Genomic DNA, 26,189 nt, shown 5'->3' with positions numbered 1-26,189 from the left:
CTTAGTTCACCGGCCACCTACTGGCACGATCAACTTCTTACTAATACTCATTCTGAGTTCTTGCTTTTAAATTCACACTTCCGGTGAATCTTCATCACATACTTCGTTCCTCCAGGGTCCTATTCAGCTCTCAGGCATCCATTCTAATCGTCGAATGCTAAATTGAGTTGATCAGGCTCAACTAACAACAACAACTAGAACATTTACCCGGAACCCAATGGTCCCACTACCTTTGTTGTAACTTAATGACCCAAGGCACGATCTGAATCGACCTGCTCTGATACCAAATGTAACACCCATACTAGACGTATCTAGAAAGTCTAGCATGTGCGTTAGATTAGTACTGGATACATTAAAATTTACAACAAAACAACTACGAATGAATATATATGTATACAACCAAATGCGTTCGTACATAATAATACAACTCAACTTTACTAAAGTATAATAGATACATCCTCGAATATCCATCTCATCCTGCAGCGGGTACGAACGAACACTTGTCGCATCATCCATTCGGCTACTAGCTTGCTAATCCAACCTGTTTATCTGAAACAAAAAGGATTGGGATGAGACATAATGTCTCAGTGAGTTCCCCTAAATCCTAGGCTATAGGTAACCTCAGGGGAAACCTACGGTCACCACGTGTCTAGAATACAACCTGCCGGTTGATTATACGTGTGTGGGGACTTGCATACTTAGACGGTGTGCATACTAGGGCCGTCGTAGTCTTATCTCACTTGTTATAGGCTTCACTTCCTATACGTGTCATGGCGGTCAAGGGGAATCTAAAACCGCAATGCCAAGAATACGCTCTACGCATCAAGGCCTAAGCATACTATAATCATGACACAATTCTAAACCGGACGATTAAGGGAAACCTAAGATCGTCATCGGCATATCTTTATCTATACTTGCTCTATGCATAGCTATGTTGTATCTAACAACATATTCTATCTTGCTATCATACTAGTTCTTGATGATCTACGTCTATGTTCTACTATTCTTGACGATCTACGTCAAGGCTCTACTATTCTTGACGATCTACGTCAAGGCTCTATGACATAACATAAATATATCTAATAAATATGCACAGTCAGATTCATTCATGAAGTTAGCGTTTAACAATCAAACATTATCTGAGTTCATTTTACGGAAAGCCCCGAGTGGAGTAACCCCGAGCGCAATCCCTATCTATCCGATGGAAACCTATCTAAGGTATAACCAACGGCACTCCTGCAGTGACGTGCGGGATCCTTACGGCTAACCCCATTTCACCTAATGGAAACCTCTTGAACCAACCTAGTGTGGACACAAGAGACACGACCACTACATCTTACTTACTAAGTGACATGCGGGTTCCTTACGGCTAACCCCGTTTCACCTAATGGAAACCTCTTGAGCCAACCTAGTGTGGACACAAGAGACATGGCACCTTTAACTTTAAAGTCTGGGTCTATAAATATGCATGAGTATTAAATCTATACTAGCTATCTCTTTTACCTCGGATGCCTATACGATCCAACTAGAGGTAAACTACATGCTTGTTTAACTTGCTATGTGAAGAGATATCTAATCAGTTCACGTCTTGCCACACTCGTATGGCACTCTAGCTTCTATGCGAAGAGAAAACTCTATGTCACTTCGCGGCTTATCAAGCTTACAACTCATGTCTAACCTTCTATTCTATTCTTTACTAACTATTCTAGTTCTTGACAAGCTATGTCAAGGCTCTATTTTCATCCCATGCCTAGCTCTTTGCTACCCGAGTAACTCGGCTAAACTCTCTTGAATCACTCTTGCCACTCATGTTAAGATTGCCATGATTTTCTTTTCAAGAATCGTTCGATGTTATGTGCATTGCCTAGATGTTGTTTTGGGGTTATAAAGTTGTAAAACGTTGAAAGAAAACATCGGAATGCACCACGGACCCACCCTGAGCCAACAGCCATAAAGCATGTTGGCTGGTCCAGAGGGCTACGCTAATAGCGCCCCTGGAGTGTGGCTCATCCTGTCAATTTCGCTATTAGCGTAGATTTCGCTAATAGCGTAGCTCTTCGGGTCTGTGGTACAAATTTTCCAATTTTTGACCCAAAACTCATTCTAATGGTTCCTGCAATGCACCAAAACATCCAGCAACATATATATACATTTATAAACATATTTCATGGCAATTTAACATCAAATCAACAAGAATTTATCAAAAGTCCATTAGGGTTCCAAATCCCTCATAAACATAAATTACTACTTTCTAGCATGAATTTACACAACCAAGGGAAGGTAAACTATCTATGGAACTCACCTAACATGATCCTTGCATATTCCTCAAGTTCCAAGCTCAAACCCTAGCTTTTGATCCTTAGCCCTTTTTTCACCAAACCATACTTTAATCTCTTCCTCTACTTGTTTCTTGCTTGCTAAGCCATGCTTGATCATGTATTGAAGAAGTTTGGATGACTTATAGAGGAGAGGGAGGCGCAATTCTTAGAGAGAAGGGGGAGAGAAAGGTTTTCCAAAACCTAGAGAGAGAAGTGAAATGGGAAAAATGAATATTTTGGCCCCAAAAACACTTATATACTCCCTTGTGCGAGTTTACTTAAATGCCCTTCGTCTTGGTCGCGCTTAACCTGACACTGATACATAAACCCCTGCTTGACTGATATTTCATAAAAACATCTTCCGTCGTACTTGACGTTCTATAACACTTAATCTCTGATATCTAGCTCATACCTGACTTATGCCATTAATAGACATTTCCATGATTATTTGTCCTCTGACGCGTCTAATAGGTAATATTCTGTTACTGTTAAGCGGGATATTACAACTTACTATCTAACCTACATGTAAATAAAGATAAAAAAAATTATTACATTTATATATTTATTTATTTTTAAAGAGTGTTACAATTATTATTGATGACTGGAGTTAATGTGTCCTTGATTGATTGACTACTGGAGTGTATCATATGCAGTTGCAGACTTCATGCATTGATTAAAAGCGGTGATGCGTCGAATACCATGCTCAGAGCATATATAAGCCCTCTGTATGATTCAATAGTCGTTCGACCATTAAATCATAGAATGCTTGTATAAATATCATTTTTTATGCAATATTACTCTTTATTTTCCACCATGGCACTAGGGAGAAGGTTGTATAAAAATCATTGAATATTTGCATTACTAATATCCTCAAACTGCAACAGCAAGACAAGAGACAATGGCACTACACACCAACATTAAGCAGACTAAAGTTACATAATTTATCTCAAGGGGAGATCAAATACATATAATTTCCTCCATTTGGTTCTTTTATCGGCCAAAAGTTAAAATTAAAATGATAAGGGAAATGGAAAATAATAACTTATTCACGAGATTGAAGCTGAAAAATGAATAAATTAGAAGAGTAGAGTTGCTGGTTGGTATTTACCCAGTTGGTTTGAAGTGGAAACACTTTTTCTTCATCAAATATGCAAGGTCCGGGGTTCGAACCCGGCCACCACAAAAAAACAAAACAAAAAATACTCTTCATTCTCGGTATAAATGGCACCAGTTCTAAAAATGTTTTTTCTAAAATTGAAAAGCAAGCAAGGTACTTGCGCTCACTAACTCTTCATTCTCGATACAACTTGAGTGATTCTAAATGAAATTCTCAGCTCCAAAGCAATGAATCGGTACATAAACATAGCCTATTTGAACAATCATTCGAGACAACCTTTATATCGAGACAACCTTTATAACAACCTTTATATCGAGACAGTCTTTTTATTGGTCAAATAATAGAGAAAAAAAGAAAAAGAGGGAATACGATATGCATGTATGAAAAAGATAGTTTTAAAAAAGTTGTCAAAAAACTATTACACAAATATTTGTTTCTCATTTGACAGGAATGGTCATTGTGTTAGTCTTGAATGTGCGATGTGTGAACAGCAAAGGATGCTATGCACAACTCGTTCGAGGCAGATTCTGAGTATTTTAATGTCAATTATTTGGTTGAAGATAGACGTAGAAGTAGAGGAGAATGGTGATAAAAGGTAGTGTGGAAAAATCTAGCGTTAAGGGTCCATGATAGAACTGTGTCGATCAGTGGCGGAGCCAGACAAAAAAGTTTGGGGTGGCCGCCTTTAAAATAAACCAAAATATATAAATCATATTGCGTACAACACATTTAAGTTGTAATAAACCAAAAATCGATCCGCAAGGTATGGACAATGCATAAAATATGCAATGCAAGGTCCGGGTTTCGAACCTTGGCCAATACAAAAAAAAAAAAAAAAAAACCAAAAATCGATCATTCAAAATTTAAACTACATAATATATAAAATCGATCATTAGATACATAAATAACATTGTTTCAAAAAAAAATTAAAGTAACATTTTACGTTTTCTGAGTGATTTGAAATCATCAATAATTGACTCGGAACTAAAAGACCACGCGTTGTCAAACAATTTATCCCAACCACTTTCTCTCAAATTTTATTATTGATTTTATTGTTTTTTTAAGGGAATTTTATGTTGTTTGTGTGTATGAATTTTTTAAATCACATTTTTAGTTATTAATAATTATTGAAAACAATAAAGAAAGCAAATTGTAAAAGGAGTAAAAAAACGTGAAACAAAAAAACCACAGCATTTAACACAAAAAACGACAAAAAAAAGAAAAGAAAAGAAAAGAAAAGAAGGAACATTAGTTATTAGCCGCATGTGCCTTCCATGTGCTGTATTTTATGGATTTAATAACATCATCGTTTTAAGAAAACGGGTTGTAGATCTGACCCGCAAACAACAACTCTAAAACAGCATGAACAGAAGCGTCTGATGCCTACAATTTCACACTTTTCACGATTTTCCGCAGCAATCCTTACAACGTTCATCAGATTTCGATTCCGATTCCGACCATACCCCAGCACGTCAAGGGATTCCGGGGTAAAAAAAAAAATAAATTTAAGATGGGGTGGCGGTGGCTCCCCCTTGCCACCCCCTGGCTCCGCCACTGGTGTCGATCTAATGGTTGGAAAATTGTCCGTGGTAGTTAGTTTATTACTTACAAGTGCTAAATGCCACCAATTCAAATAGTGTATGACAAAGAACATGGTTTCTTTTCAAACATCCTTAAATGCATATTTTGTCCATTTTACAAAGCAAAAATATATAGTCAAATGAAACGAATCTTGTCCAGGATAATATTTAGTTTTTATCGAATGTAACAGATTACTATTTGTTGTGTCTAAATCTTTACGGACACAGCAAAATGGACAATCTTCCCAAGAGTGTAACAGATTACTATTTGTTGTGTCTAAATCTTTACGAACACAGCAAAATGGACAACCTTTCCAAGAGTGTCCCGTGAAACAAATGTTTTAGAAGTAGGCATTTTTTATTAAGAAGTAAGCATTTTTTTTATATCTTAGTTTAATATTTATTTTTAGACATATATCTCTTGGTTTAATATTTATTTTTAGACAAGATATATAATTTATACTGAGTTTTTTTTTCCTTCGTAGTATTAAATTTATATTGAGATCTATGAGTGGATTTGGCGAAATAATATTGCATTTGCTACACATTTCATTGGGTATTTTAAGACGCTAATTGATTAATCTGGGGCAAACATATTATGTCACACAAGTATTTGAGACCTATTAGTATTATTTTTTTTTTCATCGTTCAATTTCGATTGCTAATTTTTTTTTGGTAGAAATTTTCAATTTTGATTGCTAATTTTTTTTTGGTAGAAATTTTGATTGCTAATTTCAATTTTATATTCTACTTTACTTATTTAATTAGTAAACAAAATTATTAAAAGCAAAATATATCTCATGATGCAATGTTTATTATTAGACAAGATCATTTATCTATAAGTGAATTTTTAGCTACTAAACTACTTGACCCAAAACTACTAAACTACTTGACCCAAAAAAAGACAAGATCATTAATCTATTTTAATTTGTTTTTTTACGTTTATTTTAAGGATTTTGCTAACCAATGCCCTTAGGGCACTTGTTAGCATTTCCCTTATTTTAATTCGTTAAATTAGTCTCCTGAACTATTCTGTCAACATCTCATCATAATTTTGCGATATGATATGATTTGGACCATGTCATTTAAATTTCGATGTGTGTCACTCTTCATATAGGTTCATGCTCAAATTTGCCACCTTAAAAGGAAATTTCTATGAGAGATACATTCACGCAAAAGAAATTCCAAGAGAAATTGTTGGAACATGTATGAAAATTGAGTAAAAAGTTGGGTAGACCTAGTGTTGTGTGAATTGAAAAAGTGGAAGTCTCACATCGGATGAAACACACATTAGTAGTGTTTATAGTGGGGGGTGTACCTCTTTTTTTTTGTGGTGGTCGGGGTTTGAACCCGCACCTTGCATATTTTATGCATTGTCCATATCAACTAAACTAAGCTCACGAGGACAGTGGGGGTGTAGTGGGGGTGTACCTCTAATAGGAGTACATAGTTATGTGAACGAAGTAAGCAATAGAGAAAAAATATATATTGATATATAATTTATTATTTGAAAATGATAAATTAAATAATTAATTCAATCATTATTAGAAAGTGCTTTCCTAAAAAAAAAAAAAGTGTTTTCTTAGTCCCCAAGTGTTGCTAAAATATTTTGGAACACAATCTGAAATATTTGGGTAGGCAATCTAATATATTTTAGTACTTGATCTGAAATATATTTTTGTACATAATATAATATATTTTTGTACTAGATCTAATATGTGAATTACTTGTTCCCAAAGTTTCTTACGTATTAATTGTGAATTTTCTCTATAAATAGAGAGCTCACACAGTGCATTCTACACACCGAAATTCACAGTTGATGCTTCCTGTGTTTTTCCTCTCTTCTCCCTCCTTCGACTTGTGTTGACAAGTCCTTCTCCTTTTTCTACTCCTTTCTATCCCTTCGGAATTAAGAATGTTCTTAAGACCATATATTACCTTGTCGGTATATAGTCCCTTCGGAATCAAGAATGGTCTTAAGAGCATAGTCCCTTCGATAATTCATTCCCTTCGAAATAAATAATATTTTAAGATCATAGTCCTTTTTCGGTATAATTAGAATGATATTTTTTCCTCTCTTCTCCCTCCTTCGACTTGTATTGACAAGTAGTCCTTCTCCTTTTTCTACTCATTTATGTCCCTTCGGAATTAAGAATGTTCTTAAGACCATATAGTCCCTTGTCGGTATATAGTCCCTTCGGAATCAAGAATGGTCTTAAGAGCATAGTCCCTTCGATAATTCATTCCCTTCAAAATAAATAATATTTTAAGATCATAGTCTCTTTTCGGTATAATTAGAATGATCTTAAACATATATATTTATTCTTCAATTCATGGAGAAGTTAGATGTTTGAATGGTCGTAGCACCATATTTGAGTGGTTGAAATACCATATTGATGGAGAAGTTAGATGTTTGAATGGTCGTAGCACCATATTTGAGTGGTTGAAATACCATATTGATCTATGAAGCCTGGATACGAGATACGATACGATACTGCACCGATACGTCGATACGGAAAAATTTCAAAAATCAAGATATGATACGGCTGTGATACGTTAATAAAAAAAATTACAATTAAATCGGATACTCTCCTGATACGTTAATAAATTTTAAAAAAATAATAATTTAATCTTCGGATACTCTCCTGATACGTATTGGGAAGTATCAGACAGTTATCGGTGCATGATACGCAGGGGATACGATATGTCATCCATTTTGAAGTATCGGGGCTTCACAGATATTGATATTTGGAGAAGTTAGATGTTAGAATGGTGGTAACACTATATTTGAGTGGTCTCAGCACCATAATAGAGTGGTCACAGCACCATATCGGTTTAAGTATTAAAAGAGTGGTCTTAGTACCATATTGAAGGTGTAATTCTCGAATGGTTTTCTACAATGCAGTAGTTAACCGCACAGTTGTAGCTGAGCTTGTTTTATCCTGTAGGCGGCGTGGTTGATAGTCTCCAAAAACAACAGAATCTATACCAAAGGGAGAATTATACATTTGTATTGGCTAAAGATAGACTTTTAGACATGTGTATTGGCTGAAGTTCATATGATTATAATCAACAACACCATTAATTTAACAAAAGAGAACAAAAGACAAATGAAAACTGCATTGGTAATGGTATTGTAGATTCTTGAAAATGGGGAGATGTGACCTAATGTGCGTTTTGCTTAGGCATTGTTTTTTGTGATTTTATTACTTCGACTTTGTGTTGATCAAAAACGTTGTGAGTACCTGTGTGCAGGTGATATTTGTGTCCTAATAGATAAAGTAAACATTTCTTTTTTGTAAACACAAATTTTGACGCAAATAGTAACTGTGATAAACAATTGGAACCATAAATGAGAGCAAGGGAGATAAGGAGGGAGTCCCTGCAACCCTAGCCGGACATAGCAGCATCATCCACCACTACTGTTGTGCGAGAGTTCCTCCATCTCTCCACCAAGTTGTGTCGTGTTTGGTCATCACTAGTGAAAGAGAAACCAGCGTCTTGAAATATATATTATTTCCTTTTATTATTATTATTCTATTTTAATGGTAGTTTATTTTTCATTATATCACTCCTTAAATTAAGGAGTTGATAAGTTGTATTCTCTCCTATAAAAGGAGCACCATTTCCTTAGGAATTCCAATATATTCGTATAAACACACTAGATAAACCAGGGGTCTCTTCTATTTTACTCTGGTAATATTTATTAACAATTTGACCATTTTTGTTTATTTTTTGACTCCAGATCATTTTTCTTTATTAATAACCGAAAATAGCTTTCTTTTGGAGTACAAAAACACTATACAGAATTTCATTTATAAATTAGTCCCAAAACACACACTCATACATTACATATTTACATCTGGTATATAATATTGCGCAAGCCCCTCTCAAAATGGGAAAAGAATTTTGACTCATCATTTAGGAACATCTAATTTCTGTTCAGAACAGGCAATTTGAGAACATCTAATGAGCTCTCCATTACTATAGATATCCTTCTTAGATACATTTAAAATTCCAGATTGCTCCTCAACTTTCTTAATCAGAAGCTTCAGTAATGGAACCTTCAATAGAGTTTTACGAGACCCCACCATTACTAACTTTCTCTGTAATCATGAACCATACATACCAATTACTTATAAGAGACAGATCTTTTAATTTTTTGACTGAATAAGAAACAACTCTAGAAAAACAAATTTTCGTATAAATAAGTAATAACATTCATTTGTGCAGATAAAAAAAGAATTGCCATCTCCTTCATTTTATGCAGAACGTTCTGCCTTAAGAAAGGTTTCTTGATGCTAAAACCACTTGGGATAACCAATTAGTAATATAACCAAAGAAATAAAAAGCACATGGATTTAAGATACAAGGGTAATATTACAAGTGATAACCAAACTAATTCTTTTTAAAAACACTAAGTTGAGGAGTTTTAATTACAAACGAGATTCCCTTTGATGATGAGAAGTAATAATATATATTTATGAATAAAAGCATAAAAAGAATTTATTAATAATATTTAATATATAAACTTTTTATAGACTTGTATGTACCTTTGGTTAATACAGCTTATTTATTATCAAAGCACAAACCCAGTTTGGTAACTTTGTTTATGAGAACTTCTCTAAGATAAATACTTAGCTCCTAACTTACTAAACGGCCTAAATTCGTAGACTTGTATGTAAGCGCTATATGACAGAGCTTCTAAAATATTAAGGGTCTTGTAAAATATTTCGATTTCCAATGCATTGATTACACATATTTTCATAAAAAGTTACTATTTAGAGGTCTTAAAGAGTGTCCCGGGGGCACTCGTTAACATTTCCCAAATATTAATGCAATAGAAAGCAATGTGAATATGTGACAAACTATTATTAAAGGCAGTGTTTGATCCAAAAAAAGTAGTGAAAGTTACATGAGTGAAAAGTAGAAAGAGTTTGAGCATAACAAAACTACCTTAGCACGAGTAAGAGCCACATTTATCCTGTGCCAGTCTCCGAGTATAGAAGCGACACAGCTTGTTGGGTTCTCACAAGAACGTACAAAAGATACTAATATGCAGTCTTTATCTCTACCCTGGACAAACAGATGACAAGTTTATGAGGATCTTTCTCCATGTATCATGTTCTTTAAATAACAAATTGTAAATGAGGTAAAAAAACAAGGCAGAAAAACTAAGGTATGCCTTCAATATTAGTGAAATGCTAACCACTCTGGACAATTTATGACATTTTTATTCAATTAATCTCTCTAAATGAAAAAAATTTAAACAGGAATTAAAAAAAACATAGTTCTAATCTAATGATAAGAAAGATATTAAACACTTCTAATTTTTGCTCTAGCCTTACCTGGTATTTGTCAATGGTATGTATTTCTACGGATGTTATGCAAGTAGCATGTCGTATGAGGTTTGCCTGTGAATTATAGGGAGTAATAATGCCAATGTTCTCTCCTCCAATTCCATTTTTTACCAATTCCTTTGCAACCTGCATTATAAAATGAATGAGAACTGGACTACGTGCACGAGGAGGTGAAATGGCATGCATATTTAATCAGTAAAGGGAAAAGAACCAAGTCAGACATTTGAAAAAACTGTTCCACTTTGGGATTGGGACTGTTTCTAGTAACAGATGGCACCAACATAATTACATGGGATGACTTCGGTCCCAAAATAATCAGGTGCATTGATGAATTAAGTTCAAAAAAGTAATGAAACAAGTTTTATATCGACCAATATTATCTCAAGATATAATAACCAAACATGGAAGAACTAAGAAAGCATTTGATAAAAACAAAAAACATTAGGCCATTGACGAAGAGACATTAATACTAATATATCAGCTATTACATGTTTTTGCATACAACCCCATCCTTAAAATTTTAAGTATCACAATGATTTATTATTATGTATTACAATGATTTATTACAATGATTTATCACAATGATTCAGCATCACAATGGCTAGTAGATCCATTCTGTTTTAATTTTGTTAGTGTTGGCTCAATCTGTAAATATAGATATAAAGACATTGTCTTGCATCAAGAATTCATTTTAATCATCAATAAATGTAATGATTGTTCAAAATCTCTCTGATAGACAATGATCCAGGAATGAAATGGCATTGTTTTGTAAAAACATGTGAAATAACAAAAATATATCATATTTGAACCTCAGTTCAAGATTGAAGTCATAAATAAAATGACCAAAGAGACATGTCTAGCTATACAAAGTTAGACAAAAAATTGGTTGGCTATACAAAATTGGACAAAAATGTGGCTGGCTACACTAAGTTCAAGTTATGATTCATTAGAACGACTCGTCTGTATTATAAAATATATTGATAACCATGGTTGATACTCTATAGTATTGAAATTTTGGCTAGTCAGAATCATCAATTCAATCCGAAGGGCTAGATGTTTACAGAAGACAATAATCCTTCGCAGTATCCAACAATCTCACAACGGAAATATGTTGAGAATCAATATCCATGGTCCAAGGTTTGATATTCTTCCAACAAGAAAATGTGTTGTATTGCAAATACAAATGACATACCTCAGCGATTATGTGAGCTTCAATAGGGTTATTTACAATTTTGTGATCCCTTTCCTCCAAGGCAGGCAGCATATCTGAGTGGCAAAAGAAATATTATATTAGTGATCCCATTTTCAATGTCCTTTAGGATAAATGATGAAAATAGGATGATCTACAAACCAGTATCTATAAATATCACTGGCCTTCTGGGATTCAAAACCTGCATTTGTGAACAAAGAGGAATAAGATTCAACTCTAGGAACATATGATTTTACATTAATATTGACCAAAACTATCCAATGTTTATGTTTAGAATTAATATTGGCGAATTTTTTGTCGGCATTTCAAGTTGATTTGTGATCTAAAATGAGTATAGATACTGTCACTTTTATTAATGATTGCCCTTGATGTAGTTGGTGTTTTAATGGAAAGTTAGCCTTGTATGATTTGTATATCCTTGAGAATTGTTATAATGAAAAGGAAAAAAAAAAAAAAATTGTGAGCGGGGACTAATTGTTAGTTTATTTGTGGTTCAACCTAGGGAGATCATAATTACATTGTCTGTGAATGCCAATGACCAGTTGTACGATATCACGATATCTTCACCAAATTGCTTAAAGGACCAAGAATATCTTATCTATGTGACAAGTAGGATGCATACGCCGTTGAGGGACAGAGATGAGATATTTAAATTTGAAATATCATGTGATCATACTATCATTGTAGATATTTTGTTGCAACATAATATGATAGATTTATATTAGATTAGAGATTGTTTGTATCCTTATCTTTGGTTAGATACATAGTAGTAGTAGTATAAATGACCATATTGAGATTAACTCTATATTTAGAACCAATTTCAGCCTTTTTCTAAAAATTTAAGTGTAACAGATTCAGATCGCTTTAAAACTCAGAAAACAGTTTCAGTTTCAGAATAATCACTTTCTCTAACTTCTCAAAAGTTGTAACTGTTCTCTTAATTTCTCATTGGTCATCGGAGTCAAACACTGTAACAAGTACACATCCATTAACAATTAAGTAAAAAAAACGAGGGAATAGAACTAACAAAGGAATGACATTAAGACATTAAGCTATACATAGACATAAAAAGTTATGCAGAAAAAACAAATCAAAATTGATTGCAACGAAATTGAGTAGAAGCTCCACTAAACAAAACAAATTACGCAATAAATACAAATTCCGCACAAATAAGATAATGCAAATATGGAAGAGAATATCCTTACATCTTCTAGCCAAGGCAAACAGCAGTTTAAGCCAGAAAACTCAAGTTTGGCATTAGCTATCTCAGATGTACCACACCTCAGTCTGTCGCCATATATCAAGGCATTTGACAAGTCCATAATACCCTGACACATACGGTACTGTATACATTTTATTTAGTAACTGATGTAGAGAGAAAAGGAAGGAAAAATAACAAAACCATAGCTTGTAATGTAAATATGTAGTAGCTACAACAGACCTGACTCTGTAAAGCTGAAATTGCCTGTGGATGAGCTTCTGAAAGCCTACAAAATAAACTCATCCCCATGCCATTCTCTCGGGCCTCTGTACTCTATGAATGTTCAGATAAAAAAATTCAGTGTTATCAATGAATTTTGTACACAAAAGTGTTAATACTACAAACAAGACTAAGGGCACATACATGGACAAGTGGTGGCAGTTGATAATGATCCCCCACAAGAACAAACGTTGAAGCAAATCTTAGAGGGCCCAAGGACACCTACAGTGGAAAATTTGCATTATAAGTTGTCATAAATAATGCATATTTGCAGTTATTAATAATAATTGTGCTCAGCTCATTAATCCAGCCCACTGAATTTAGAATAGAACATTTAAACAAATTAGTCCATGTAGTTTATTCAAAAATTTGAAATATATCAGATAGTATTTTTCCACAGGGTATCAGAGTCTATCCAATATTTGGTGGACCTCTGTTGTCAATAGCGGTCTAACGCGGCGCGATCGCGGCGCGGAGCGGCTGAAAACAGCCTAGCACGTCAGAACGCGACCGAGTCGCGCGTTAGGCAAATGCAGAACAATAGCGGGTCAACGCGGGCAAAAAGCGGGTCAACGCGGGCAAAAAGCGGTTCGACGCGGGCAAAAAGCGGGTCAACAAAAAAATCTCATCAGAAACCACAAAATTTCATCTCTGTTCTCTGTTAATCATCCTTTTTTTTACAGTCAAAATGAAGAAGAAAGGGAAGAAGTGAAAGATTGATTAGAGATCTAGGAATTAATATGATCAAGATGAAGACGATCTAGAGATCTAGGAATTAATATGATCAAGATGAAGTCTAAATGTGAATGCAAAATAAAATTTTCTCATCTATATTAATACTAAATATATTTTTTTCATACTTTTTTAGTCCGTAATTAATAATATAATATTTAGTTTTAGTGTCCGCGTCATGTAATAGCGCCCGCGTCGCGCCCGCTTACCGCGCCGCGTCAATTTTTGGGGTGGCCGCGCCGCGCCGCGTTTCCGCTTTGACAACTATGTGGTGGACCATCTGATATCAGATTCAGTGCCTCTTTATTGTCCGTTGGTCATTCTCCACCGCAGCAAAATTCATTTGAAGGATTTTCTATTTTTCCTTTCTTGAGAGATTCTCTTTTGTATATATATTTGCACAACTTCATTGCGAAATACAAGTTGACCATTCTAAACTATTCAACTCACACGAGATCCTCTTTCAAAAAAATAAAACTCACACCAGACCCTGCATGTTTGTTTCTAGATTATAACCGCCATGGCAGATTTTGTGCCAGCCTCCATAAGCTGCACACCTATTATATCCGCCATGTTTCATCTATAGGGTGCAACACTATGTTTATATGGCGGGTTTCTGGCTGGCTGCCATAATCTGTCATCCACCATGGCTAACACCAGGTTCAATTAAGGGTCTTTGGATAAAAGGTGGCAAGCCATCATAGAAGCTGCACTGTCATTCGTCTATTTTCATTCCAATTACATGCTTTCATTTTTGGTGTCAGTTTATTTCAGCAGCAAAGAGATAATTTTGGCACTAATACAATCAATTTTTCAACGCTGATACAAATTACCACCTTCCTATCGGTACATGTCATTGATGTCACATATGCCCTGTAAAATTTATGAGCTAAAAAAGAAACATACCGGCAGAGTGGTCTGCCCGGCTTCATCCATAATGCATACATCAAATCTCTTGTTGGCAAGCAGGGGACTGGAAATGCCCAAACAAGTAACTGCAACAACTTTGACTTGTTCTAACCTTATTTTGATATCTTCAACACTCTGTACGTTTGTTTCTGTGATAGACACTTCTGTCAAGATTTTTATTCAAAAATTATGACAAATTTAAAGGAAGAGTACTAGTTAAAAATTGCCAAACCTGAGAGGCAGTGCCCTCTAACCTCCTCATGCACTGCTTCATGTCTTCCAACACGTACAAAATCAATGCCCTGGATCCATTTATATTGCAATAACATTATATGAAGTGTAAAGTTATAATTTAAGAAATATAGAACCACATTATATTATAGTCATTGGGCTATAGAAGGCCATACAGCAGAAAAGAAAATTAAGTACTCTGATATTTTCTGACAAATATCAAGAGAAACACAGTAAGAAAAAGAGCTGAATCCCCTTTGTGTTTTTTAAATGGCAAGAATTATTTGGATTAGCAATGCATGGATTTATGGTATTTGACGGCCAAGAGCTGAACACCATTATATGAACAAGAGAAATGATATTTGTACAACCATTTTGCCCTCCCTCCCTCCCTCCCTCCCTCTCAGTTAAAGACTATCATAATTTTGTAATGAAAAAGATTGCTTGATTTCAGTTCATAATTTAAATTTTTATAAATAATGTTCATATTTTATTTAATTATAATAATTACAATAAATAAATTAATATATATTTATCTATCTATCTGTTTCCGTGTCCTATGCTTTTGACATTTGCAATGTCAATGTGTTTGTGTGTTGTAAGTTGTCAGTGTCGGAGTCTGTGCTACATAGATAGACAATGATCAATGTAAGAAATTACCCTGCATGCTTTACATGCAACAAGCAGACATATTTAATGATAAGATGCAATAAATGAAGATGTTATAATACGCATGCATGGATACCTGTGCTTTTAATTTGATTAGTAAATTATCAACAGCAGAATTTGTATAGGCTGTTAGTAAAATTGATGTTCCTCTAATCAATAAGGCTTTCACAGCATGGACCATGGTGGATGTCTTTCCCGTTCCAGGCATCCCTAATATAAGTGCATAATCTTTTGCAACAAGTATCTGACAATCAGTAACAAAGCGGATCACGAAGAGATATTATTTCATTGATGACAAACTAAAGCAACTTGAATAAATTAATGAAATGAATTCATAAAATTTAAACTTCATCAGAAACCTTGAGAATTGCTCTACGTTGATCATCATTCAAACTCTGCTCAGACCAAACGTAAGATATTGCTGGATCCTGGCTAACTATAGAGCTACTGTCAAATCTAGGAGCCTATAGGAAGCATGCCATCAGGAGGACAGAGAAAAGAAGCAATCAGTATTTAGTAAACATGGTGATCTTGCGAGAGGGGAATGCATTCAGAAATAGCAAGCTATTTACCTCAAGGTCAACAATCATCCTCCGGAGATGACCACTTTGATCATCTTGTAGAAAAAGTTGTACAAGATTAAACCTTCATATAAAATGACAAACAAATAATTATAACATCTAATTTGTCACACCTAGCGAATCAAAGTTTGTAAAAAACAGTAGACCGAAAAGCACCTCATAATTGCAAATGAAGTCACAGCTTCATCCTTGTCGATTCTCCAAACCTGCTGAAGGAGATCATGTTCTGTTGAAGACCTCCCAGGAATTCTCAAGAGCTTGGAAAAGGAAACCTAGGAGAATTTTAAAAAGTGATAACAAGAACTGATCAACTCTTTGGCTACATGTGCTTGTCAAGAAGATAATAAGAAGTAAAATGGTAATTTTAGGTAAAAAGCAGAAAACAAACAAAAAATAAAAATAAGAAAAGAAATAATTATAAGACTCACAGATATATGATTGTGACTAATATCTGAAATCACCCCTTTTGCAATAGTTTGATGGCTGGATTCATTACTCAATATCTAAAAAGTAAATAAACATAAGTTACTAATGAAGAAGTTAAATAATCGATGATTAAATAAAATGCAAAAGACAACCATTTTCGCATAGGGTGCTATGAAAATGCCATGAATCCATTTTATGGGTAGGAAACAATATTCACTCTCGGTACTACTTTGTATTATTGGACACAGTCAAATTAAAATTTGTATTTGAGTGTACTGTAAAAGGAAGGATTCTTAGGGATATTGAACATAATACAGGTTCAGGGGCATTAGCAAAAGTATCAGATATCTGTTCTCTAATTTTAGCATTTACAGTTGTAGCAGGTTCTGTGGAGGTTTGGTGGTTGGTTGTTTGGTGTGTGTGGTTTTGTTTGTTGCTTTTGTGTTTTCTTGTAGTAGGTGTTGTGCTGTCATCTGTTTTAGTTGTTGTGTTGGGCATCTCTTGTGCCCTTCCTGCTTGTGTTTTGGCAGGCCCCTTTGTACTTTGTTTCCACACACACACACACACACATACATATATATGCCTTTAAAAAAAATAGCTGATACAAGTCCTTCCTAAATCGTTTGATCCTCTATGCATCCATTCCATGGCCCTTTTAGTTCGTTGCCACTCAACACTATTCCAGAATTAACTAAATTCACACAATTCAAGAAGAGTGAGAAAATTATTCATACCACATAGTCACCACTTCTCAATGTGAGATCCAAATCGTTTTTCAAAGAGGTACTAGAAGGATCATCATCAGAAACTATAGAGGGATAAGAATTATCTTGTGGTACAAAACGATAAATGAAACGATTATCTTCGTGAGATGTTGAATAAGGTATTCCTTGTGAAGCATCAATAACAATAGAAGAAACACCACCGGCGCTGCGACTCCTCAAATTATATGAACGCCACACGTCTTTCTTTATGAACTGAAATATTCAAGGAAATAAGAAATTGGAAAAAGAAGGAGTTTTTATAATATGACAAACAAGAATAAATCTTAGAGAACAAAAGGCAAACTAAAAGGGTTTTAAAATTTTCACCTCAGTCCCTTTCGCTTCTAAGTCAATCAAATGATCCCAATGGCAGAGGAACTTAGAATGAGATGATCTCAAGTGATTAGTATTGGAATCGAAAATATCTCCCAATCCATTGTTCTCGACGCTTCCACCATGTGCCTAAGCATTTTATTGTTAAGGTACCATGAACATATGAGAAAAAATATTACCTAGACAACATTCTTACTTAAATTAAGTAATAACATTATGACATGCTCCATATGAAATTATAGTTTCACGTCTTTTAACATCTTCACTACTCCAATACATATTCCAAATAGTGCTAGGCATATGTGTGATCAAGACCAGCCAGTGCTAGCAATAGATACTGGACATAATTGGAAGGGACAGAGTGCAGCAATAGATACTGAACAATGGTTAAATTCATTAAAATTGTACACTTTTAGGGCATGTTATCTTAACTTTGGAAGTATAAATGCAATTACTCAATATAAATTTTATTTATATATAGATAATCCACATTAGAAAAATTCCCAATCACCTGTGGTTTTTCAAAGCAGTCAATAGAATTATTATCGACAAGGTAAAGAAGTACCTTATGATAAATGCTACAGACATTAAGATGTCGACAACCTCTGCACATGCTAGTACTCTACAATCAGAAAATGAAGGCTATTAATGACATTCTGATGAAGTCATTAAAAGCACATTATTTAACATTATGGGAAACCACATACCTGTAAGACTGGTGGAAGTTGTTGCAAGACTAATGCCTTGAGAATCTCACTTGCAAGCTCATTACGCCGTATTATTAACCCAACTAAGTCAGATCTTTGAACTGTAATTCCCTTTTGTACATAAAAAATTCAACAATGTTTACCTTCATTAACAGAAAGAAACTGATTTTAAAGCACCAAAACCTTACCTGTGTCTGATCTGTTTGGAGATAATACAGAAGACCAGAATCAATGGTTTTCTGGTACCTATTAACATAAGCAAGACAACATAAATAAAAAAAATCTTTTAGAATAATCCTTCAATGTATATGCATATATACATGTTCTGTAAGAAATAAATAGTTTGAACCTTTCAGACATCAGGAGAGTGTACAGAATTACTTGGGCATTATGTTCTACTGATGTCTGCAGATATAACAAGCAAAACATGTTAAAACTGGTGTATTTATCTTATCTGAATTTTTATGGGTTGATTAGAAGTGAGGACCAGAATCTTGCCTGGCCACTAGGTGATTTTCCAGTTTTGAACTCTACTGGCATGATCTTCTCCTCTGGTCGATTTTTTCTAGAATGAACCTTCACTCTAACCGAAGCATCAATCATCCCTTTTAAACCATATTTTGGTGCCCATGCCATTTCTTCAATATCAATTACCTACTAATAACATAAGCTTCTAAAAGTGTATATATGTGCATTTTATGCAAAACATTTATTATCAAAGGCAATGTGACATGCATTTATGAGCATATCCTGGAAATAAGTGATAAACATCTAATACCTACATTCACTCTTATACCTATCAAAGACTGTTCCACTAAAATACAAGCACTTAAACCTTTAATTTGACAATAGGTAAAATTATATCAAGTAGAAGAGAGAAAATACACAACTATTACAAGGATAACATATCTTAAAAAATGATCGGACTGAAAAAGCATATAAATTGCGTATTTGTAGGACAAATAAGCCTCAAACGCATTGGAATCTAAAGAAACTCGCAGCCTGCTTAGTTATAAATGTACTTCTGCTAGATTTATATCTCTGTTTACACAATATGCATGAATGATTATTCAGTTATACACAAGAAAGCAAATTAGAGCTTGCCTCAGATATGCCAATATTCTTCATTCCATTAACACTTCCAAAATTAACGTTAGGATCTTCTCTTTCCTGCCAAAATACCCCAAGTCATCAGTCAAAATATTTCAAAATAAAAAATGAGATTTAAGCATTTTCCTAATAAAATGATATATATTTTAGAAAAAGATGAAAAAGAACATATGACCTTTTAACCTAGAATGTTACATTTGGCAACAACAAAGGAAATATGGCCATTCTAAACTATAACAGTAATTAGTGTTTGAAAACAGATCATCATGAACTATTTTGACCCACCTCCATATTTCTGAACAGCATGATCCAATTGTATATTCTAGGGACAGCATCAATCATGGTTTGGTGAACATCCTTTTCATTTACTGCAATGTTCACGTGAAGAATAAATTAGTGCTCCCAAATAAAATGGTCCACAGTCACTAAATATGTTTTATCCAAGAATGACTGTTGATTAAATTCCGAACTCCAATGAGATGTGTGTACATATAAATACGTGATAATATAAAGAGAAAGACACAATGCCACACCTCCACATGCAAATAAACTTTCAACATTTCTTTGTAAAACCACTTCTGCGTAAGACTCCAAGAAGTCTATTGTAGGATTGTCATTTGTAAGCCCAGCCTACACGAAGAAACCAAGCCCAAATATAATTATAATATACACATACATAAATACACATGTGTATAAAGAAGTATATGTTTAATGTTGATTCATTGAAATAGGAGAACATATTAATATATATACTGTCGTACAGGTTACATGATGTATTTTAGAGACCTGAAAAATTTGGTGAAGCAAGGTTCCACATAAAGCTGCAGTTGAGTACTCATTGCATTTTAGCCTTTCATCTAAGACAGTTCTCCTTGGGCAACTAAAACTGGAAGCGACCTGGAATATACTTTTATATTAGGAATATACACATGCCTAATTATATATTATTATCACCTAAAATAAATCGATATGCACACAAAGACATTCAGCATGGACAATCAAGCCAAAATGAGCCTACTTCGATATTCAGTATGGACAATCCAAACCGACACGAGCCTGCTTCGATAATTCCTTAAAGTCCAGAAACATGAAGCACAATAACCATTTCTAATTAAAATCAACTAAAGGATCAAAGTTCCCTAAGTTGGACTAGAAAATAAATAGATGCAAATTTACAAGACTATAGGAATTGCACCTGACATATCTGCTAAATCCACCACTTTTAAAGCATGTATATGTGAAGAAAAAAAATAAAGTTTAACACAATCTGCAGCATGTCCACTTTAGAATAAATAACACTTATTATAAAGGAAATATTTGACAAGATAGAGTTTCATAATTTGAAACTGTAAGAAATCACTCTTAATACAAAAATATGTTGACAAGACTGAAGTAGCATATGGAAGTACATAATTTGGCTGAGAGAGTAAAAGATAACTACCCGTGTTCCAGACACAAGAATATCCGGGTGTACAATCAAAAAATTATTATCATGATTAATATCACAATTGCCCCCATCGTCAAATTCACCAATTATGTTCACAGTATCTCCAGGTGCGACTACACTGTAAGACCTGGAATAATTAAATGAAGGAATTAGATATGCTAGAAATAAGATAATTGCAAAGAGAATAGTGGGTGGGCCGAACTATACAAAACTGAGAACTCAATCTTTCAAACAGTATTGTAAAGAATTCAGTTAAGTGGTCATGATTATAACAAGTAAATAACTATAAAACCAGAGAAGCAAAGGACTTGGAGCGAAAAACAAATTATTGTGAATTGGAACCACACTGTCGAGTGTCTTAACTCCATGGAATTGGTACTAAACGAAAAAACCAACCCACTATAAAGCCCTTAGCCCCAGTAGTATAGACGTACTACTGTGGTATACCTACATAAAATAACTAAAATAATTTTTATCGGTGTTGTCAAGATCACGATCCAAATCATAACATCACACAATCTTACGATCTTGGCACCTTTATATGAGTTGGAACAAATGCGAAATTTCTGTTCGATGTGATATCGCATGCAAGATTGTTGAGATCATGAGAATGTGAGATCTCAAAGAGAGTTTATGAGTCAGTTTGTGCAACTTGGTTCCCCTAAACCCAGGTTTTTAACCTTGCTTGAGCCCTAAATGCCATTTTGCCTTTCGGACAATAGAAACCGATCTCTTTCGAGTCTATCTGTTCACACATCTTTCCTCATCTATCTCAACCCTCTATTCTCATCTGTCTGGCTGCATCACTCCATCTCTCAACCCTCTTTGTTGTGTGGTTGAGGTTCAGTTTTTGTTTGAATTAAAATTGGATAGTGGTTGAGTATTTTCATGTTGTGGGTCAAACTCTGATGTGATTGGAAATCAGTTTCCATGCTGTCGATGATCAATATTTGTTGAAAAAAGGCTTCTGTGAGAGGTGATAGTGGTCCTAGAGGTAGTGGGCAGGGGCCTGTGGTAGTGTAATTCTGGCTGCGTTAAGTTTGAAGTATTAATTAGGATACCTCATGTTTGCGACTAATTATGACTTGTTTTGGATGTTAAGGTTATTAAATTTCAGTTTTCAGTTTTTGTTTTAATGTAGTCACTTACAGGTTTTTTATACAACCTCTGCATCGATCAGGACACTCTAAAATTGGTTGCATGGCATGTGATGATAACTCCAACACTTGGCGTGGACAACCACATGGTCATATTACGGGCTCTCAAGTGCATCAACTCATTGGAAACTCATCTACTTAACCACTACAGAGATCTCAAAGTCTCAAACCCTTTACACTGAACCTAAAAATTCCAATACAACATGCATTAATGACTCAGCGAACTTGATGTGAAATATGTCATTGCTAGATATAATCCTAAGAGATACTCTAAGGTACTATAAAATTATAAACCGATCCTCGGAAGTAACTTAATATACTCTAATATAATATAGAAGATATTATAAGATATTTTAAAAGATTTGAACACTCCCCCTCAAACTAAATTTTAATAAGCTTTAAGCTTATTACTAATATACCCGTCAAAAGAGAAAACCAAACCAAACCAACTAGTATCAGAGCTGCAATAAATGCCCACAAAATGTATCCAAACAAAATTGCAATAATATTAGGCCAGATGTTGTCATTCACTTTAAACAACAAACTTAAGTGTGTGACGGGTCAAAAAAAAATTTGAAATCAGTGCCGCTGACTCAACCTTGACATAAGTTGAACGAAGGGACTACCGGAAACTATTGATAGTGTACTAAGACCAATGACAAAAATATTTCAATTAGAGACAAAATTGAGAAAAGACAGCACATTGTGACAAGAGTGACTTGGATAAATGATCAACGAACAATTTGGAACTGAGTGCAAGACCTGGCATAGGTGATGCTAGAGAATGGCCTCAAATAAAAAAATGCAAAAGAAACCAGACAATAATAAAACATTTCTCTCTTCCCAGTACATATTATTGAAATGCATAGGATAGACATAAAAGCTCAAGTATACTAGAGCACACCAGCTTACCATTCATCCCACAAGTTTACAGCTCGCTCTTCTCCACTTTGTTCATTTAGTAAACGAAGCACCTATAAGAAGTTGATCAACTATGTCATTTATCATACTATTGGCAGTGAATAGTACTAACATTGAGCATTACTACACCTTGTATGGGCCTTGAGCAGCAGGTTGCGATTTTTCAGATACCTGGAGTAAAAATGTAAATAACAATAAGCGTACGGGAATTTTTCTTTTGTTGCACCAAAGAACCAGTGATACAGAGCTTGATTCCAAAAGCATACCTCCAAAACCAAATAACTAGAATCGGAGAAAACACCGACAACCTCTTTAGGTATATGTGATTTAGTCCTTTCAACTAGATGGTTGGCTTTGACAGGGAGCCCGTCAGCAATTCCATCTTGTGAATTACAGGAATGAGTGGTTTTATCACAAACTGTGTCATTATCAACACCAATTGCATCTTCGACTTGATCTAAAAGTTCAAGCAATGCCTATAGAAATAAATATTCTCTGAGACACATATACATCATAGGAAAAAAAAAAGTGCACTGATGGATCAGAGCATAGAGGGGCCCTTTCTAAAAAAACAAAAACATTATAGCAGGTAGCTGCTATGATGTAGTTTATAAAACAATACAGGAAATTTATTTGATACATATGTAAAAGCTCAAAAGTATAAGAATACACAGAATAAAACACATTCATAACTAATAATAAAAATTTATTGTTGCCAATATTCAAACCCAATATGAAAAGTGTTATAAATCCTGATAGCAATCTCCAAAAATGCTATAGCAAGACAGTAGGGAGCGGGATGGCCTCTGTTTAAAATGTTTATACAGTTTATATAATTTGTTCATAACATAAACATGAAACTCAACAGCTAGCTGTGACGGAGCACTGAGAGGGTGAAAAATGCTATAGTGATTGTTATGGCTACACTAAACTGCTCAGCTATCAAAATGAATTATTCTCACAAAAATCAATGTGAGCCTAACCTTTTTGTGCTGCCTCAAAAAAGGCTGATCAGATGGTCCGTTGTGCTCAACATCCTTGGCAAGCTGTGGCAACAAATGAAACATAAAAATGAAGAAACTCAAACTCACTATTAGATATATAGGAAGGATAAAACAAATTCTCAAGAACAGGAAAAAAATTCGGAAAACATTTCAACCGAGTAAAAGGAGCATTTAAGTTACAACTTTTTAGCAAACAAATAGTATATTTGAATAGAAAGGTTGCAAGGACCAATAAACTACAAGATAGATCACCTCGCGACAAGACAGGGATGGTGGAGTTCTGAAGGGATTTCTTCCACCAGCCACTGAAGAGTTGCTCAGAGTAGTTGGATTGCCATTACAGTCCACACCTCGGTTAGGGTTCAATTTTTTCAGGCCTAATTTACTCAATGACAACGGAGCTTTTGTAGATTCATTGGGAGTTGATGTAATAAGCAACTCTTCAGCCTTATCACCTTTGTCCAGAGAAGTCTGTATCACACATCAGTATACCACAATCTCATTATCCGACACTGACTAGTATCAAAGTAAAAGAAAAATGGTCCTTAAAAACTTGCCCTATCTTCTGAGCAGCGGCGAATTTGCAACATGTTGGCCCTCGAAGAATCAGCCAATGCTTGAATTATCTTAGGCATGCGCTTTGAAACTGCTTGAAGCCTTTCATTCACTGGAGATATCTTCCATGTCACCTCATCAGCCCCATCATCCTGACTCTGCTTGATGAACTATCCACGAAATATATGTCCACAATGGTAATCATTTCAGAAACATGGCAGAGAGAAATATTAAATTAAATAACATAATATAATGCACAAAGAACCATCCATACTCGATCACTAGCATAAAAAATGTAATCACCAAACACATCCGCTCTTGGACACTAAATGTGGGCACCTTTCCCACCTAGGATTCGAAGTTGCCATTACCATAATGTTATTAAGGTTATGTTTGAATTGGTGGTATAGGATAGAATGGAGTGGAATAGAATAGACTGGGAAAAATTATTCCATTCTCTTTCACTTCGTTCCAGCCAATACAAACTACCCTTAAATAATGATTTTATTAAGTCAAGTAGTTTAAGCACACGCATGAAAAATAAACCAGTTCCAATTAGAGTTTAATTGGCATACACCGTCAGTGTAAAACAGTTTTACACTTGCACCCAATGAGCGACCATCATTCTTCCATGTGACACAATCAATTTTAAAAGAACCATACAAGAGTGGGGTGATGTTGATGACAGTGTAGAACTACTTTACACTGACAGTGCATATCCTTTAAATTCTTCCAATTATGCCATAATAGATTTTAATGAGCATGCACTGACAGTGTAAAATAGTTATACACTGTCATCAAATAAGAAACCATCTATCTACCATGTCATAAAAATAAATTCAAAATATGTCTGTGATATGACGGAATACAAGATGCTCATTAGATGTCAGCGTCAAACTATTTTACACTGCCTGTGCATCTTCCATTTTCTCGATGTCAGTGTAAAATTATATTACACTGTCAATACATGCTCATTAAACTCTTATTAGAGAAAATAGAAGATGCCCATTAACTAGTAAATGTTAATAACCTAAATCTGTATAGTGAACACTCATCCTAATCAACATGACTTCAATGGCAAAAACAATACAACAAAATCGAACAAAACAAAAAATCAAAATAAAAAGAAACAAAACAAAGCTATGTTACCATCCCAGGTGAGAATTTGAACCGTTTCCGCGACATAGTCTTCGACATCTCCGGAGACACCTCAGACAGCGTATCTACATCATTAACAGGCGTACTACCCTGCGAAGAAGCACCCGACGGCTTCGCCTCGGCATCGTTAGATTTCTCCGGCGGTGGTCTCAAATCGGAAGCAGCAGCAGCAGCAGCAACTTGAGATGTTGCATTTGAATTGTTGGATTGAAGTTTCTGAGAGTTTTGTTGTTGAGTTGTGTGGCGATCGAAGAAGTGTTGAATACCGTATTTGGAAGGTTGTGGATTGGGTTTCTTTGAAGATGAAGATGATGATGAATTGTTAGGTTTCTTCTTTGGAGGCATTTTAGGGTTTTGTGTTTCTAGTTCTTCTTCTTCTTCTTCTTGTTTCAGTTCTGATTTTGATTTGTGAATAGTTGA

General features: G+C 34.7%; 1 protein-coding gene and 1 long non-coding RNA gene across 5 annotated transcripts; both read right to left on the bottom strand.

The window, feature by feature from the left end:
* Nucleotides 1-321: 321 nt before the first annotated feature.
* On the bottom strand, nt 322-2,363 carry LOC146905916 (uncharacterized). The gene is made up of 2 exons (XR_015018540.1): nt 2,303-2,363; nt 322-549 (listed from the first exon to the last, which is right to left on the bottom strand). It is a non-coding gene; the product is annotated as an uncharacterized LOC146905916 (long non-coding RNA).
* A 6,429-nt stretch (nt 2,364-8,792) lies between these two features.
* On the bottom strand, nt 8,793-26,183 carry EMB2411 (DNA replication helicase). 4 transcript variants are annotated; one of them, XR_015017652.1, is made up of 34 exons: nt 25,761-26,183; nt 24,614-24,781; nt 24,309-24,527; nt 24,036-24,098; nt 23,319-23,528; nt 23,182-23,223; nt 23,044-23,105; nt 20,969-21,101; nt 20,314-20,424; nt 20,061-20,157; nt 19,813-19,895; nt 19,522-19,587; nt 18,916-19,071; nt 18,767-18,822; nt 18,606-18,663; nt 18,418-18,528; nt 18,276-18,332; nt 17,705-17,839; nt 17,348-17,590; nt 16,616-16,690; nt 16,344-16,459; nt 16,179-16,251; nt 15,966-16,070; nt 15,683-15,850; nt 14,939-15,008; nt 14,704-14,855; nt 13,210-13,287; nt 13,027-13,112; nt 12,791-12,928; nt 11,727-11,766; nt 11,568-11,641; nt 10,364-10,501; nt 9,972-10,091; nt 8,793-9,121 (listed from the first exon to the last, which is right to left on the bottom strand). XR_015017652.1 is itself a non-coding variant. In XM_085723038.1 (34 exons), exons 1-34 carry the CDS (start codon nt 26,112-26,114, stop codon nt 8,933-8,935), a joined length of 4,053 nt encoding a protein of 1,350 aa, XP_085579164.1. In that variant the 5' UTR covers nt 26,115-26,183; the 3' UTR covers nt 8,793-8,932. The 4 variants fall into 4 exon arrangements, 2 of the variants coding, with proteins under 2 accessions (XP_085579164.1, XP_085579165.1); XR_015017653.1 differs by having other exon boundaries at nt 12,791-12,913; XM_085723038.1 differs by having other exon boundaries at nt 13,027-13,119.
* Nucleotides 26,184-26,189: the final 6 nt, after the last annotated feature.

This window comes from Medicago sativa, chromosome 7 (genome assembly GCF_051527215.1).
Source record: "Medicago sativa cultivar Bolivia chromosome 7, Bolivia_mono, whole genome shotgun sequence".
NCBI classification, from domain to species: domain Eukaryota; kingdom Viridiplantae; phylum Streptophyta; class Magnoliopsida; order Fabales; family Fabaceae; genus Medicago; species Medicago sativa.
This window is presented reverse-complemented; position numbering and strand designations above follow the sequence as displayed.